Raw genomic sequence first — 15,111 nt, 5'->3', positions numbered from 1 at the left:
TGTCCCCCACTTAAATTGTGACCTAAAATGAAGCTCTAAATGGTCTGGCCCCACTGTATCTGAGTATCATAGCAAATATCTTATATTATTTTTAACAGAAGTTTAACAGAAGGCACCTCAACTCATGTACTAGATAAGTAATGGAAATGCTAGATATACTGGAAATGCTAGTCTGTTAGGATGTTTGCACAACAGTGTTAAAATAGCAAACAGAAATAAAACTTCAGTCCTCAGTGGTATGCACATCCTTTCTTTTCCATGGCAATGAAAGATGGATGTTTTCTGTATACCATTCCAGACTAAAACTCGTGTTTTGAGGAGTTTGAGGAGTTGGGGATGGGGACACCATACATCCCACCCTTAATACAGATGCACTTGCCTTGTGCATAAATCCTGATTATTGGGCCTCTTGACATGTCAACTATGGTGCACCCAGCATCCTATGAAATATTTGGGAGGAGCTGAGCCACAGAGCCTGGGAGGGGGGGTGAGTGGAGTATATATACTAGTGCATGCTGGGTTAACTGAAACAACACACACTGAATACACAGACACAATTGCAATCAAGTAAGAGCAACTTTATTAAGTGATTCTTTATATTTATTTAAATGAATTATCTCGCATGTTCGGTATAGGCCTACAGGAATTAGGAAAAAAGAAATAGGATTATATTTTTAAGCAATTTATTTGAAACCATGTTCTTTTTGTGGAATTGTTTTGACTAAACAATGTTTAAAATACAAGCATATCAACAAAAATAATTTTTTTTATTGATAATGTATTTGTGCATAAAAAGCTATATGACATTTAAATGTTATTGAACACTTAAGTATGTTTAATCTGCTCTTTGTACCATAAATATTTTCAGTTAACATATTCATGTCTGTGGGATTAAGGGAACTGGAACATTAGTTTTGATTTAATATCTTTACATAATCCTTAATCCTTAATGACAACTACATGTTACAGAAGATGCAGGTTTGCAAGTTTAGAGTGGTGCCATACACAAAGAGGTTGGCACAGAAGATATAATAAATTGTAGCACACTGGAAAGTCTACAAGTATTACCATGAATGCCCCAGCCACTGGTACACATAGCTGCTCTCACATATTCATATCTAATCTAAGATATCTAAGTCCTTCTCTGCAGCAATAAACCTTTTGACGTTTAGATGTGGAATGGATTTTTGTAGAAGAGATCTTCCTCTACCTTGCTGTGAACTGCTGTCAGATTGCTTGGCAAAACCTTTGGCTATGATGAAGGAGAAGGATCTTTGCGTCTTTCTTGGGGAAAAGTCATGATACAGAACAATGATAATCAGTAATATATCAGTCAGTAATATAGTGATTACAGTAATAATTGCAGAATCAATATCTTTTAATCCTGCATACAGCAGAGTTTTCCTCAAGGTCTCCCAAGCTGCGAAACACCTTGAATGCATGGTGGTGCTGTTGATGCTGGGCTTGTGATTAAGTCATTTTCGCTGAAGCTAAAATTTCTCAAATTTCCCAGTCCTTGTCTTGGTCTTACTAAGGACCTCAGTGACACTTGTACTTTTTCCTTAAGCTCGACCTACTTTGGATAAGGCTCACATATTCTTTGCACGCTAGTGTTTATTTTCCCTGAGGTAAAGTCAATAAATTTGAAGTCTAGGTTTTGCTAAGCAATCTGACAGCAGTTCACAGCAGGGCAGAGGAAGATCTCGTCTGTTAAAATCTGTTCCAAGTCTAAAGGCCAAAAGGGTTATTGCTGCAGAGAAGTACTTAGATACATGTACTACATTCCACATGAAGTCTGTGGGAATATAGTGAATCATTTGTGTTGGTCGTATGCACTATTAGCATGTGTAACACATTAGCACGTGGAATCACATTAGTGTTTTATAGACCTTCACCAGTGAAGACCTTCATCTGTGTACTTGCATAGATGCCTACTTATGCTGCAGGGGTACACGTGATCATGTTGGTGCTTCGCTTGCAGATTGCACGCCTGTCACGTTCACACTTCTTTAGTTCTGAATACCACACTCTGCAGTCACAGTGAAAGCCCTCCTCCCTGGCCTGGTCCACATTGCTAGCATACTTTCTCTCAGCCCTGGGGGTTAAGAACTCATTCATATTGACAGGATCAGACAGCATAGTTAACTTTTCTCTCAGACAAATCCCCAGAAACCCATTTCCAGCTACATCAACCAAACTGAAATGCTCAAACAGGGATATGTGTTCAGGTGCACTGTGTTTTACAGAAACACTGTCCTGATGGATTAAAGCAATTCTCCTGTTCTTCAAGCTGATTGCCAATGACACACATGTAAAGTGTAAAATATCTCAAAGCGTACCGGTTACCTCTATATAACACCTCATTTAATATATGGTGGTCTGGATTAATTTCTTGACTCCAAGAATTGGAGTCGTTGAAGGGTAATGCTCATTAGAGAGTGTTGATGCAGAGAGACAAAGAAAACAAGGAAATGTCAAAGATAATGAGCAACAGACTGCAAGAGAGAGAGAGACCCATCACCAACCACTGGTAACTAAGGACCGCAGGTTATAGCGAAGGTGCAGAGACATGCAAACACAATCCTTTTTATATATTATCAGGGATTACAATTTAGTGGGCGAATGTATTGAATGTATGATGATGGCCGTTGAATGTGTGGAATGTATATGTAATTGTTTTGTGAAGTCGCTTTGATTTTAGATCACCTGAGTTGGAGAAAGATGGTGTGACCCGAACCTGCTGGGGGAGGAGCCTATGATATATAAAAGGCGTTCATGCGAACCCGTGGGGAGGGGGGAGCGATATTACCATTGAGCGGTAATATTACCATATTACCGCTTTTCACCCATCTGTGCGGTTCGAAAACACACTAGTGATTACTAGGGGGCTGTGGATCACACATGCCCAGAGCGGTGGGCAGCCCTAGCCCGGCGCCAGGGGAGCAGTTGGGGTTAGATGCCTTTCTCAAGGGCACCTCAGTCATGGCCTCAGGTCTGGGAATCGAACCCACGACCCTCCAGTCACAAGACCAGTTGGGATGACCAACCTAACACTAGTCATTGTGGATGTTTGTTTAAAAATAAAGAGTGAGAAATGGAAGAAACGGAGTCCTGATTCTTTCTGAAACATTTTTCCCAGGGGCCTCCGTACCACTACTGGCTCACTCTAACACAGACAGGGTATAAGAGTCAATGTCCCATGATAGGAACAGTGACAACACTCATACTGAGAGAAACCGGATTCTTTATTGCCTCTATGGCAGGAGTGTCAAACTCATTTTCACCGTGGGCCACATCAGCACAATCGTTGCCCACAGAGGGACAACTTATAATGTAACTACTACTTAATGTTAAACAACTATGAATTTATTACTTATTCAAGTTACAAATATTACATATGTACTGTATATTTGCATAGATGTAAAAAATATGTTTGCTTGTTGCTCTGTTATTATAACATAAATCCTTTAAATTTGTTAGGTATGAAACCAATCAACGATCAAACTATCCTAGTGAATACAGAAAAATAACATCAAAGATATCACATTTACTTTGTTCAAAACTTGAAATATCAAATAACAATAGCATTTGTGCAAAATAGCAATTGTGCTTCAAAAACGCTCCCTCAGAAAAAAGCTAGCTTTTACTGCTGCATTGTCCAAAACCAGTCCAAGGTGCTGTTTATACTGCATATATTTAAGCAAACACTTGAAATATGAAAAACAAAATGCAATGTAAAAGACCCACAAAACAAGGCAACAAATAATACTGTCCATTCCTGATCTTACATTCTTTTCCTTGGTGGTTGTTTGCCTTCGTTAGTATGTCGGCAGGAACAGCTTGCAGTGGGGTGACGGACGCTGGCAGGGAAAATCTACCAGCAGCAGTGACAGACACTGGCAGGCAAAATCCACCCGCAGCAGCTCATGAGATTACTGGTACGAGGCAAAAAGCAGTTGACTGCAGTGCATCATGGAAGATGTAGTTTGGCTTAGAGTGTGTTGTAGCACAGTGATCAGTTCTCCCCCCTCTCTCTCCCTTCATACCTCATCTTGTGTCTCTCTCTCTCTCTCTCTCTCTCTCTCTCTCTCTCTCTCTCTCTCTCTCTCTCTCTCTCTCTCTCTCTCTCAGTGCGTGCTATTGACCTCCTCAAATCCAGAAAGGATGTGAATCGCCAGGAGCATCACACAAACCGTTACTTTGGTGATCAGCTCATCATTCGCCGAGGACAGACCTTTCAGATGTGGATTGAATTCTCAGAACCTTTTGATCCCAAGAAATACAAACTACATCTTCAGCTGAAACTAGGTGAGTTCTGTTTTGATAAGTAATCTTGATGAGCAGACATGCACTTCGTGAACCAGCCCATGAGCAGTGTGGGTATAATATACAGCTGGCCACTTACTATTGTAAGCTTATTATTTTGAGAGTAGGTTTCCACTTCTGTGTGTGTGTATGTTTGGATGTGCTTAGTGCAATGCTTTGCTTCCTGCCTCTGTCAGCAGCGACAGTATTCCATGTTTGTCCTGTCTTTGTTGTGTGGTGTGTTCGTCTCTCTCAGGTTGGCATAACCCATTTGGGAGTTCGCCACTTGAGGGTTGTTTGTCTGCCTATATACAGGTGCATCTCAATAAATTAGAATATCATCAAAAATTGAATTTATTTTAGTAAGTCAATACAAAAAGTGAAACTTTTATAGCTTCATATAGCTATAAAATATAGCTGTTGCTTTCTTTGTGTCAAGCTACTCGTGACCAAGAGACAACGCCAGAAGCGTCTTACTAGGGCCAAGGAGAAAAGAACTGGACTGTTGCTCAGTGGTCCAAGGTGTTATTTTCAAATGAAAGTAAATTTTTGCATTTCATTTGGAAATCAAGTGGAATGTAGATTGACCAGTAAATTGAGAGCTTTGCCTTTCGGCTCAGCTCTCTCTTCACCACAACGGTGAAGTTCACTCGTGAACAGGAACCTGAGATACTTGATCTCCTCCACTGGAGGCAAGGACTCAGTCCTGACCCAGAGAGGGCACCCCACCCTTGTCCGACTGAGTACCATGGTCTCAGTTTTAGAGGTGCTGATTCTCATCCGGGCCGCACTCAGCTGCAAACTGATCCAGTGAGAGTTGTAGGTCCTGGCCCGATGATGCCAACAGGACCACATCATCCGCAAAAAGGAGATGTGGAATCCTGAGGCCACCAAACCGAACCCGCTCCACCACTTGGCTATGCCGAGTAATTCTGTCCATAAAAGTTATGAATAGAATCGGTGACAAAGGGCAACCCTGGTGGCATCCAGCTCCCACAGTCTGACTTACTGGATAGGAATCTCAGAGGAATCCCAGAGGGACACGGTGGAATACCTTCTACAAATCCACGAAACACATGTGGACTGGTCACACAAGGGTGAAAAGCTGGTCCAGTGTTCTCTTCTCCAGAACCCCTCCATAGACCTTACCGGGGAGGCTGAGGGGTGTTATCACCCGATAGTTTTTTAAAAAGGGAAACCACCACCCTGGTCTGCCAGTCCAGAGGCACTGCCCCTGATATACACACGATGTTGCAATGACGTGTCAGCCAGGACAGTCCCACAACATCCAAAGCCTTAAGGAACTCAGGGCGGATCTCATCCACCCCCGGAGCTTTGTCGCCAAGAAGTTTACTCTGTTTGTCAGGAATCTATATATGTGTTTTACTCTTTGTATTGAATTATTGAAATAAATTAACTTTTTAATGATATTCTAATTTATTGAGATACACCTGCATGTCTTGCTTCTATGTACCAGTTGACTGCAGGTTATTGTTTCCTTTTGTCATGCCTGGCTCCACCTCTGTCTTCACAGACTGGTCTGTGTTTTTTTGTTCCCTCCTTGTTGTCTGTAACTCCGCCCCTCATTAGCATTCCCAGGTGTTTCTAATGAGTTTTCCTTTGTCATTCACTACCCTTTGCTCTTCTCTACACATGCGTTCACCTCGTCACTCCCTGGCGCTCCGGGTGTTACTATTTTATATTTGTCCCAGGTTTGGCATTGGTGCACTTTTAAGTCATTAAAATACCCATAATTCCTGAGAGTGGTGTGTTCGCTTACTTTATTTTCACACTTTCCTCACCTGTCACACACGGTTTAGCTGTATTTTTAAACCCTGAAGGAGATTTACTGTGCAGAAAGAACTCTGAGCTCTGAATGGTCTTCTGAATGTCTTGTTAAATTACTATGAATATTCCATAGTTAGATTTGATCATAGACAAGGACATTTCAGCGTTTCAGTATAGTACCAGGTCCTCTGTATTCATATTTAGCCATGTGTGTGTGTTACAGGTCCTAATCCAAAGGACCCAAAGGTGACTGTCCCTGTAGTTGAAGATTTGCAAAATAACTGCTGGGAGGCCAAGATTACAGAAACAAAAGACAACAAGATCAAACTGTCCGTCAACTCCCCACCGACTGCTGCTATCGGTCGGTATCATCTCAACGTGGTGACAGAGAGCCCCAGTGGACACACCACCTCACCTAACAACCCTGACAATGATATCATCATTCTGTTCAATCCCTGGTGTGAAGGTATGTATTAAATGAGAGAGAAGGAAAAGACAAAAGGAGAATGAAGCATTTTGGAATGTCCTATTGTTTCAATTTAGCCCGTGTCCATGGTGAGATGAATGAATGAATGAATGTTCGATTTATATAGCGCCTTTCCAGATTCCCAAGGCACTTTACAATTTAACACAGGTACAAGTCACAGACAATCAATCACACACACACCGGCGAGAAGCGGCAGCCAATTGCGCACAGCGTACTCTCTACCGGAAGCCACAGCCCCCTGGGGGACTGAATGGGGTGCAGGAAGGGGAGAGAGGACAGACTCTAGTGGCAGAGCACCATCCACCACTGGGCATACAAGCACACACACTACTTTTTTTTATTGAACATAGAGACACAGACACACACTCAGGGAGAATTTTTTGTTGACTGCCAATTTACCTAACCTCCATGTTTTTGGACTGTGGGAGGAAACCGGAGATCCCGGAGGAAACCCACGCAGACACGGGGAGAACATGGAAACTCCACTCAGATAGGGACTTGAACCCAAGACCCCAGTGCTGAGAGGCAAACGTGCTAACCACCAAGCCACCGTGTTGAGATCAGGAAATGAGACCAGATGAGCTCAAATCTTTCACCCAATTCCACACTGTCCAACATGCTGTGTTCTGTCTTTGTCTCTCTTTTAGATGATGCTGTGTACATGGACGATGAAAGCACAAGGAATGAGTATGTTCTGAACGATGTGGGGAAGCTCTATTACGGAACAAGCCTTCAGATTGGATCCAGGACATGGAACTTTGGACAGGTATTACCCAGCAGCCCCTGGCCCCTACAGCAGTGTATTGTAGCGCCTGCCAATAGGTGACCTCTGGGCGGGGTCTATGAGGCCCCAGAGGGCAGTGTGCGGTTTGTTAATGCCACCCTGAATGTGTGTTGTGTGTGAGTGCTGCTTCCTTTCTTTGCTCTTACACATGTTTGATGTAAGGTTTCTTTAATAAAAGAAAAAGCAAGAGTAATGGCTTACTCTCTGCCTCATTCCTCACTGTCGCTATAATTATATCCAAAGTATCATTATACTTTGGCTCTGTTTGAAATGGCCTACTACATACTTTATTACTGCCAACTGCTCTCAGTACGAACTTGGACCCCAAAAGTAAAAGACTAGTATGCAGGTGGCTTTTTTGATCAGTCTTTGTCTTCATTACAGCCTTCAATGTAATTTTACCTTTAGACAAAGTGACCAGTTCAAAATACTGAACTTGATTCTAGGTTTCTTTCAGAACTATGTTCAGAGAGTGTCAGGAATTTGTGTTCCTATATCTGTTTTACACACTGGACAGTTTGCTGATGGGATACTGGCTGCATGTCTGTTCGCACTGGAACGAAGTGAGACCCCTGCATCAGACTTGGGAGACCCCATTATCGTCGCCCGAACGGTGTCTGCCATGGTAGGTGGGCATTCCCTAAACACTAGACATGGTGGGCAATAGATCTGGGCCCCAACCATCTACTTCTCTAATTTCTCTGTGACAGGTTAACGCTCCTGATGACAACGGGATTCTGGAAGGTAATTGGTCAGGTGATTACTCAGATGGAACTTCTCCGACGTCTTGGAGTGGCAGTGTGGAGATTCTGAAAAAGTACCACAAAAGTGGAGGGACCCCTGTCAAATACGGACAGTGCTGGGTCTTCTCTGGGGTCACCACCACAGGTAGATCTACAACACCTGTGTGATTTATGTCTGTCTGAGTGTGTGTATTATGTACTTCCAAAAAAATAATAAATTATAATCCAAGAAAAATATCTCTCTCTCTCTCTCTCTCAGTGTTAAGGTGTTTAGGAATTCCCACCCGCAGCATCACAAACTTCAGCTCTGCCCATGACTCTGATGTTTCCATGACAATTGATGTTTATTTGGATGAGAATCTGAAGCCAATCAATGAGCTTAACATTGATTCTATCTGGTATGATTTTTCTTACTTTCCACATTCCACTACAAACACATTTGCCTGAGACCTCAGTTTACATAAAGACATGCTGATGGTACCCTTATATTGCTTATGTGTTGCCTTCTGTGTTGTTTGTCAACATTCATCCTGGTATTTACTCTGCTGACTGCAGGTTTACATTAAATGAAGTATAAGGCGTGACACTGAAAAGCTTAAACATGATTCACAGGAGATATCGCTAGTCCTCTATCTCTTTTCACTTTTCCTGTCATCCCCTCCTCACTCCGTCACCCCGTCTTTCTCTCCTTTGCAGGAATTTTCACGTGTGGAACGAGGCCTGGATGTCTCGCCCGGATCTCCCGATTGACCTGGGTGGCTGGCAGGTCGTAGACGCCACTCCTCAGGAGACCAGTCAGGGGACATACCGCTGTGGCCCTGCCTCCGTGGAGGCGGTACGAAACGGGCACGTCAACTTCCAATATGACACTCCATTCGTCTTTGGCGAGGTTAGTCTCTACGGTGCGGCTTTACTTTACTTTACTATTTGTAAATAGACCATGACAAGGTCTAACACTGCAACATTCAAACTGTTGTAACTCATGAAGGAGGGAGGAATTATAACACAATATTCAGTTTAATACAACATGATCTATGGCATGAGATGTCAATCATAACGATGATGACAGACAACAGAAACAGGATATAAATACACACGCCAATCAAGGGAGACAGCTGAAACCATCGCAGGGCTGGGATTCAGGGATGGAGAAAGCAACCATTAAAATAGCCCTAACCCTGAAAGCATTAAAAGAAAATTAATCGATCCAGAGATCTGTTACATACCCTCAAAATGTCTGCAAGAGAGAGCTAACCTTCCTTTATAATCATGAATCTTTATATCAACTACGTCTGATTATGTAAGTCCTCGTGAAAGAAATTTGGACGTAATCTCCAATTCGAGTGACTACCTAATCTACACACTATAGGTGCTCATAGAAGTCGAAATCAAATTTATTTGTATAGCGCTTTTTACAGCAAATGTCACAAAGCAGTTTTACAGTCGCATGGATCGAGATCCCTAATGAGCAAGCCAGGGGCGACAGTGGCAAATAACAACCCAGTAGGCAGGGATTAGGAAGAAGTGCTCCTAAGTGCTTGTATGGAATTGTCTTTGGTAGAAGCATGTAACCAGGGTCACTATATTGCCAAAAGTATTCGCTCACCTTCCTTGACTCGCATGTGAGATTAAGTGACGTCCCATTCCTGATCCATATGGTGCAATATGACGTTGGTCCACCCTTTGCAGCTAGAACAGCTTCAACTCTTCTGGGAAGGCTGTCCACAAGGTTTAGGAGTGTGTTTATGGGGAGTTTTGACCATTCATCCAGAAGCGCATTTGTGAGGTCACATATGGTGTTGGACGAGAAGGCCTGGCTCTCAGTCTCCGCTCTAATTCATCCCAAAGGTGTTCTATCGGGTTGAGGTCAGGACTTTGTCATGTATGGTTTGGATGTAGCTGCTCGACCATGGAAACCCATTCCATGAAGCTCTCTGTGCACTCTTCTTGAGTGAATCTGAAGGCTACATGAAGTTTGGATGTCTGTAGTGATTGGCTGCAGAAAGTTGGCGACCTCTTTGCACTATACACTTCAGCATCCGCTGACCCCGCTCCGTCTGTTTACGTGGGCTACCACTTCGTGGATGAGGTGCTGTTGTTCCCAAACACTTCCATTTTCTTATAGTACACCTGACAGTTGACTGTGGAGTGAGGAAATTTCACGACTGGATTTGTTACATAAACCATAAGGATAACCACACCATGGCAAGGATTGTGAAACAAAACCCATTCAAAAATGTAGCGGAGATTCACAAAGGCTGGACTGCAGCTGGAGTCAGTGTTTCAAGAACCACTCGAACAAGAGACAGCGTCAGAAACATCTCGCCTGTGCTAAACACAAAAAGGACTGGACTGCTTGTGAGTGGTTAAAAGTTATGTTCTCAGATGAAAATCAAATTCCCAGGGTCTGGAGGAAGAGAGGAGAGGCACAGAATCCACATTGTTTGAGGTCCAGTGTAAAGTTTCCACAGTCCGTGATGGTTATCTGCTGGTGTTCGCAGCCATCTACCAGGACACTTCATGCTTCCTGCTGCTGACCAACTTTATGGAGATGCAGATTTCATTTTCTAACAGGACTTGGCACCTGCACACATTGCCAAAGCTACCAGTAACCTGTATGCTTGTTCATAATTGGCCAGCAAGCTCCCTGACCTAAACCCCATAGACAATCTATGGGATATTGTGAAGAGGAAGATGTAATATGCAACAATGCAGAAGAGCGGGCCACTATCAGAGCAACCTGGGCTCTCATAACACCTGAGCAGTACCACAGACTGATCGACTCCACGCCACATTGGTGCAGGTATTCAGGCAAAAGGACACCCAACTAAGTATTGAGTGCTATACATGATCATACTTTTCAGTTGGCTAGCATTAAAAAAAAAAAAAAAAAAAAAAAAACTTTTTTTCTGAGATACTGAATTTGAGGTTTATTAGTTGTCAGTCATAATCATCAAATTAAAAGAAATAAACACTTTATCAGTCTTTGTGTAATAAATCAGTACAATATACAAGTTTCACTTTTTGAATGGAATTACTGAAATAAATCAAACGTTTCATGATATTCAAATTTTTGGACCAGCACTTGTATGTGCATCACCTCGGTTAAAGAAAGCACCAGGCGCTACTTTGTTTGGGTGTCTAAACCTCCAGATCATCTAACTCTGTAGAACTGCTTCATGGACACCTTAAAAGAACTACAAGGAAGAACGGGCCGTATACTGTTATGTTAGGGAGCCTGTTCTGTAATTTGGGCAGAATAATCCCCTGAACTGGCTTGAGATCAGAGACAGACTGTCTCTACCTCTGGAATTAGAAAAAAAAATATTACTAAGACTGTTGATGTGTGTTCTTTGTAAGATGGGAGGAAATGTGCATTGATGCAATTACTGTATACTGTTTATATGTACCAGTAGGTGGCAGTGCTGTCCATATATTGCAGTGAAGACTAATCCAGTTAAGAGGTGTTCAATGCCCAGCTCAATGTGGGTCCGTCGAGTTATTCAATATAGTTCCTTAAATGTTATGATAGTGCAGACATAACAGTGAAATAGTCATGAGGTGTGTTTTTGTGTGTTTAAAGGTGAACACACACACACACATACACACACACAGACTGTTTTGATAGAGTGTAAGAGATAGTTTGAGCTGTGCTTGACTTTTGTGTGTTTGTAGGTGAACAGTGATAAGATCTACTGGAAGAGGAAAGCTGATGGCACCTTCTCTAAGGTCCAGTGTGAGAAGAAGCTGGTGGGCCAGTGCATCAGCACCAAGGCAGTGGGCTCAGACCGCCGAGAGGACATCACAAATAACTATAAGTACCCGGAAGGTGAAAACACTGCGCACACACACACACACACACTTTCTTACCTTCACATGATTTGCATACACACACATGCTCCACACACTATTAAGTCCTTAATTACCTCTTTTGCTGCTGCATCCCGTCATCAAAACCTCTAGGGTCTGAAGAGGAGCGAAACGCTGTGGAAACCGCATCTCGCTATGGCTCCAAGCCTGATACCTACTCCACTTCTGTCGCCGATGACGTCACCATCGAGATCGCCATGCAAGGGGAGGGGCCTAAGATGGGTGAAGATGCCAAACTGTCCATCACCTTCAAGAACACTAGCTCTGCGCCACGCAGTGCTTCACTGTACAGCGAGGCATCAGTCATATTCTACACTGGTGTGCACAAGGCCACAGTGAAGAAGGACCATATGCAAGTAGAGCTCAAAGTCAATGAAGGTGAGCGTATGTGTCTTTGGTGGAAGTTCTTCATGCTGTTTCAGGAAACTGGTGTGCACTCTACATTCATGAATATTTGTGTGCAGTCATTCTGCATCAGACGTTTCAACACTGACCTCGAGGAGGGCTTTTCTGCTCATGATATGGAGGTCTTGTTCTGAAACACCTGATGGGGCAATAAATTGGCTTGGTACAGCTGTATCAAAACAGAGAGAATGCTAAAACCTGCAATGCTGCTGACATCCATGGATGCACTCTGGATTATCATTATCTCTAGATTGGAGTATTTAGAGTTTTTCCAGAATCTTTATATTTATTTGGAACATTGGCATCTATAATGATGCAGATGAACCAGATGATGATGCAGAAATCATTTCTCTCTGTCTTCAACTTTCTACAGTCAAAACTTTGGAGTGGATCCTGCCATACGAGAACTATAAGGGTCAACTGATGGACCAAGCTGCACTGATGCTTACACTGTCTGGCCGGGTCAGTCAAACGAATCAGATTCTGGTTACCCAGTACAACTTCCGGCTGCGAACACCAAACATCATCATCACTGTAAGTGCTAAGCTAACCACCCCCCACACATTTTATGACCTCTGCCTATAGACTTCCCAGTTGCTCTAGTGTATCTTGAATTAGCATCAGTTAGCACTCACCACACTTATTATGTTTTAGTCCTGTGGAACGGAGGCCCAAAAAATGAAAAAATAGACAATCAAAGGCTAGTGTTCTAGATGTCAACAAAAATATTCTTAGACTGCTAGACTATTAGTGTCCAGTGGACTTTAAAAGGCTTATATAAGTATCACACCTGTTAAATTCAAACTGGGGGTTACTGCTTTTTCAGGGGAAATTGCTGTCTCCTGTACACCTGACAAGTACAGTGTACTTGAACATGTGTCTGTGTGCACGTTTTTACAGCCTGTAGGCAATGCTGTGTTGGGAAAGGAGATGGAGGCTAAATTAACATTTAACAACCCTCTTCCACGCGGACTGAAGAATGTGAAGTTCCGTGTAGAAGGCCTGGGTCTTCTGAGTGCCCGAGAGATTGTCTATGGGTAAGTTACTCATTTTCATACTTCAAAAGAAGCTGTACAGACATTCTGTCCACAAGATTTTTCAGTAGCTCAACAGTTGCCCAACTGAATCATTCTAGTGAAGATTTGTTGCTTGTTGATGATGATTTACACCAAAGAAATATGCAGTGCTCAGGAAACTCAATTTGTGAATTAGGGCTTTTTTCATTAAGCTGTTGAAAGAATGTATTTTTGGACAGCTTTACCTGACCTTCAAGCTCTTAACTGACTCCTATGAACACTACTCAGTATTACAGTCCAATTTATGTTTTTTATCCCAAAACATGATACACAACTTGTCGTGTACAGTACATATTTACACATCACATGCTCTTGGTTCCTTTCAGCGATGTGGCCAGTCTTGCTCCAGTGACAATCACAGTGAAGTTCGCTCCCACACTGCCTGGGCCGCGCAAGCTTCTGGCTTCTATGTACTGTCAGCAGCTCAAGCAGGTCCACGGTGTTGCTGACATTGTTGTTGTTAAGCCGACATGAAAAACCACCAGAGTGTACGCTTGGAAGAAGAGGGGCATGGATCAGGAGGTTAGATCAGGGGATAAACAATCAGCTAGGCCATTTGATAGCTTTGTTTCTAGGTATGCTGGTGTCAAAACTGTCCTGGTTCCTGTCTGTGGGCCAGGGTGACGGAAAGCTCACTGACCAGACAGTGTCATGCTTTTACCCTCCATGTCTTACCTTAGTTATTAAGTCCTGTGCTTTTGTTTTGCTTTATGTCCTGCGGTTTATTCCATGTGCATGTTTTTGGTTTTTCATCTCTGCACCCCTTATTTGGTTTTCTCTACCTGTTGTCACCTGTTTCTAAATGTACCTTGTTAGTTTGTTCATATAAACCCTGTCTATGAAGTCTCCATCTGTTCTTGCTAGTTGTTCTAGCCATGTTCCAGCCTCCACTTGTACTTATCCTTTGTTCTTGTAGCCTGTGTTCTGTAAAAGCAGATATTTGCTTGTAGCCTGTTTTGTACTTTATCCCCATTCATCATGTTTCTCTGACCTTTTTGTGTTGGCTGTATGATCCTGGATTATTCTATTGACTCTGATTTGCCATTAATAAACATTGCTCCTCTCAGCTCCTCTCAGCATTTGTGTCAAAATCTCTCCATTATAACATGACAAGCCTACCAAGTACTGAGACTCCAATTTGTGGTTATTCTGTAGAGGCAAAAAATTCAGTGGCATCTGAACTATCCGACTTAGCCATGTCCCAATGCCACCAAGCCCGATATGGCAAATCCCCTGGTGCTGCAGGTACAAGGACATGTTGTAGCTCTTGGAAATCATCTAGCGATGTTTCACATGCAGTCTGTTTTTGTCTGTGGACAAAAGTGTGACTGAGGGCTGAGGTTATTAGCAGGAAACACACAGCAAACATCGTCAACCTCGATTAAACTAGCCGTGCCAACATGGAGGGCATGAAGACAAAAATACATTTCTTGACACACTTACAGAATATTACAAACGAATAATGTGAGCAGGGTAAATACTAACCTTGAACAGGGCACAAATAGACAGACTAGACATAATAAACTCTAGAGCTGAAGCACAAAGTACACAACCACAGAATAGACCATACAACCAGGTACAAACAACTATAGATTTCACTAAAGAAATGAAAGCCGAAACCTTTACAAAAACCACGGGGTTAGATAGCAAATC

General features: G+C 42.7%; 1 protein-coding gene across 2 annotated transcripts; it reads left to right on the top strand.

Moving 5' to 3' along the window:
• The first annotated feature begins 532 nt into the window (after positions 1-532).
• On the top strand, positions 533-14,524 carry LOC143484857 (protein-glutamine gamma-glutamyltransferase K-like). Of its 2 annotated transcripts, none has more exons than XM_076983850.1 (14): positions 533-567; positions 3,823-3,938; positions 4,132-4,308; positions 6,317-6,559; positions 7,228-7,346; positions 7,882-7,989; positions 8,075-8,252; positions 8,367-8,505; positions 8,804-8,996; positions 11,783-11,936; positions 12,071-12,355; positions 12,756-12,916; positions 13,283-13,419; positions 13,785-14,524. In XM_076983850.1, the coding sequence occupies exons 2-14, from the start codon at positions 3,824-3,826 to the stop codon at positions 13,930-13,932; spliced, it is 2,157 nt and encodes a 718-aa protein (XP_076839965.1). In that variant the 5' UTR covers positions 533-567; position 3,823; the 3' UTR covers positions 13,933-14,524. The 2 variants fall into 2 exon arrangements, with proteins under 2 accessions (XP_076839965.1, XP_076839966.1); XM_076983851.1 differs by lacking the exon at positions 533-567 and adding an exon at positions 3,663-3,674.
• Positions 14,525-15,111: the final 587 nt, after the last annotated feature.

Source organism: Brachyhypopomus gauderio, chromosome 21, assembly GCF_052324685.1.
Source record: "Brachyhypopomus gauderio isolate BG-103 chromosome 21, BGAUD_0.2, whole genome shotgun sequence".
NCBI lineage: Eukaryota > Metazoa > Chordata > Actinopteri > Gymnotiformes > Hypopomidae > Brachyhypopomus > Brachyhypopomus gauderio.
This window is presented reverse-complemented; position numbering and strand designations above follow the sequence as displayed.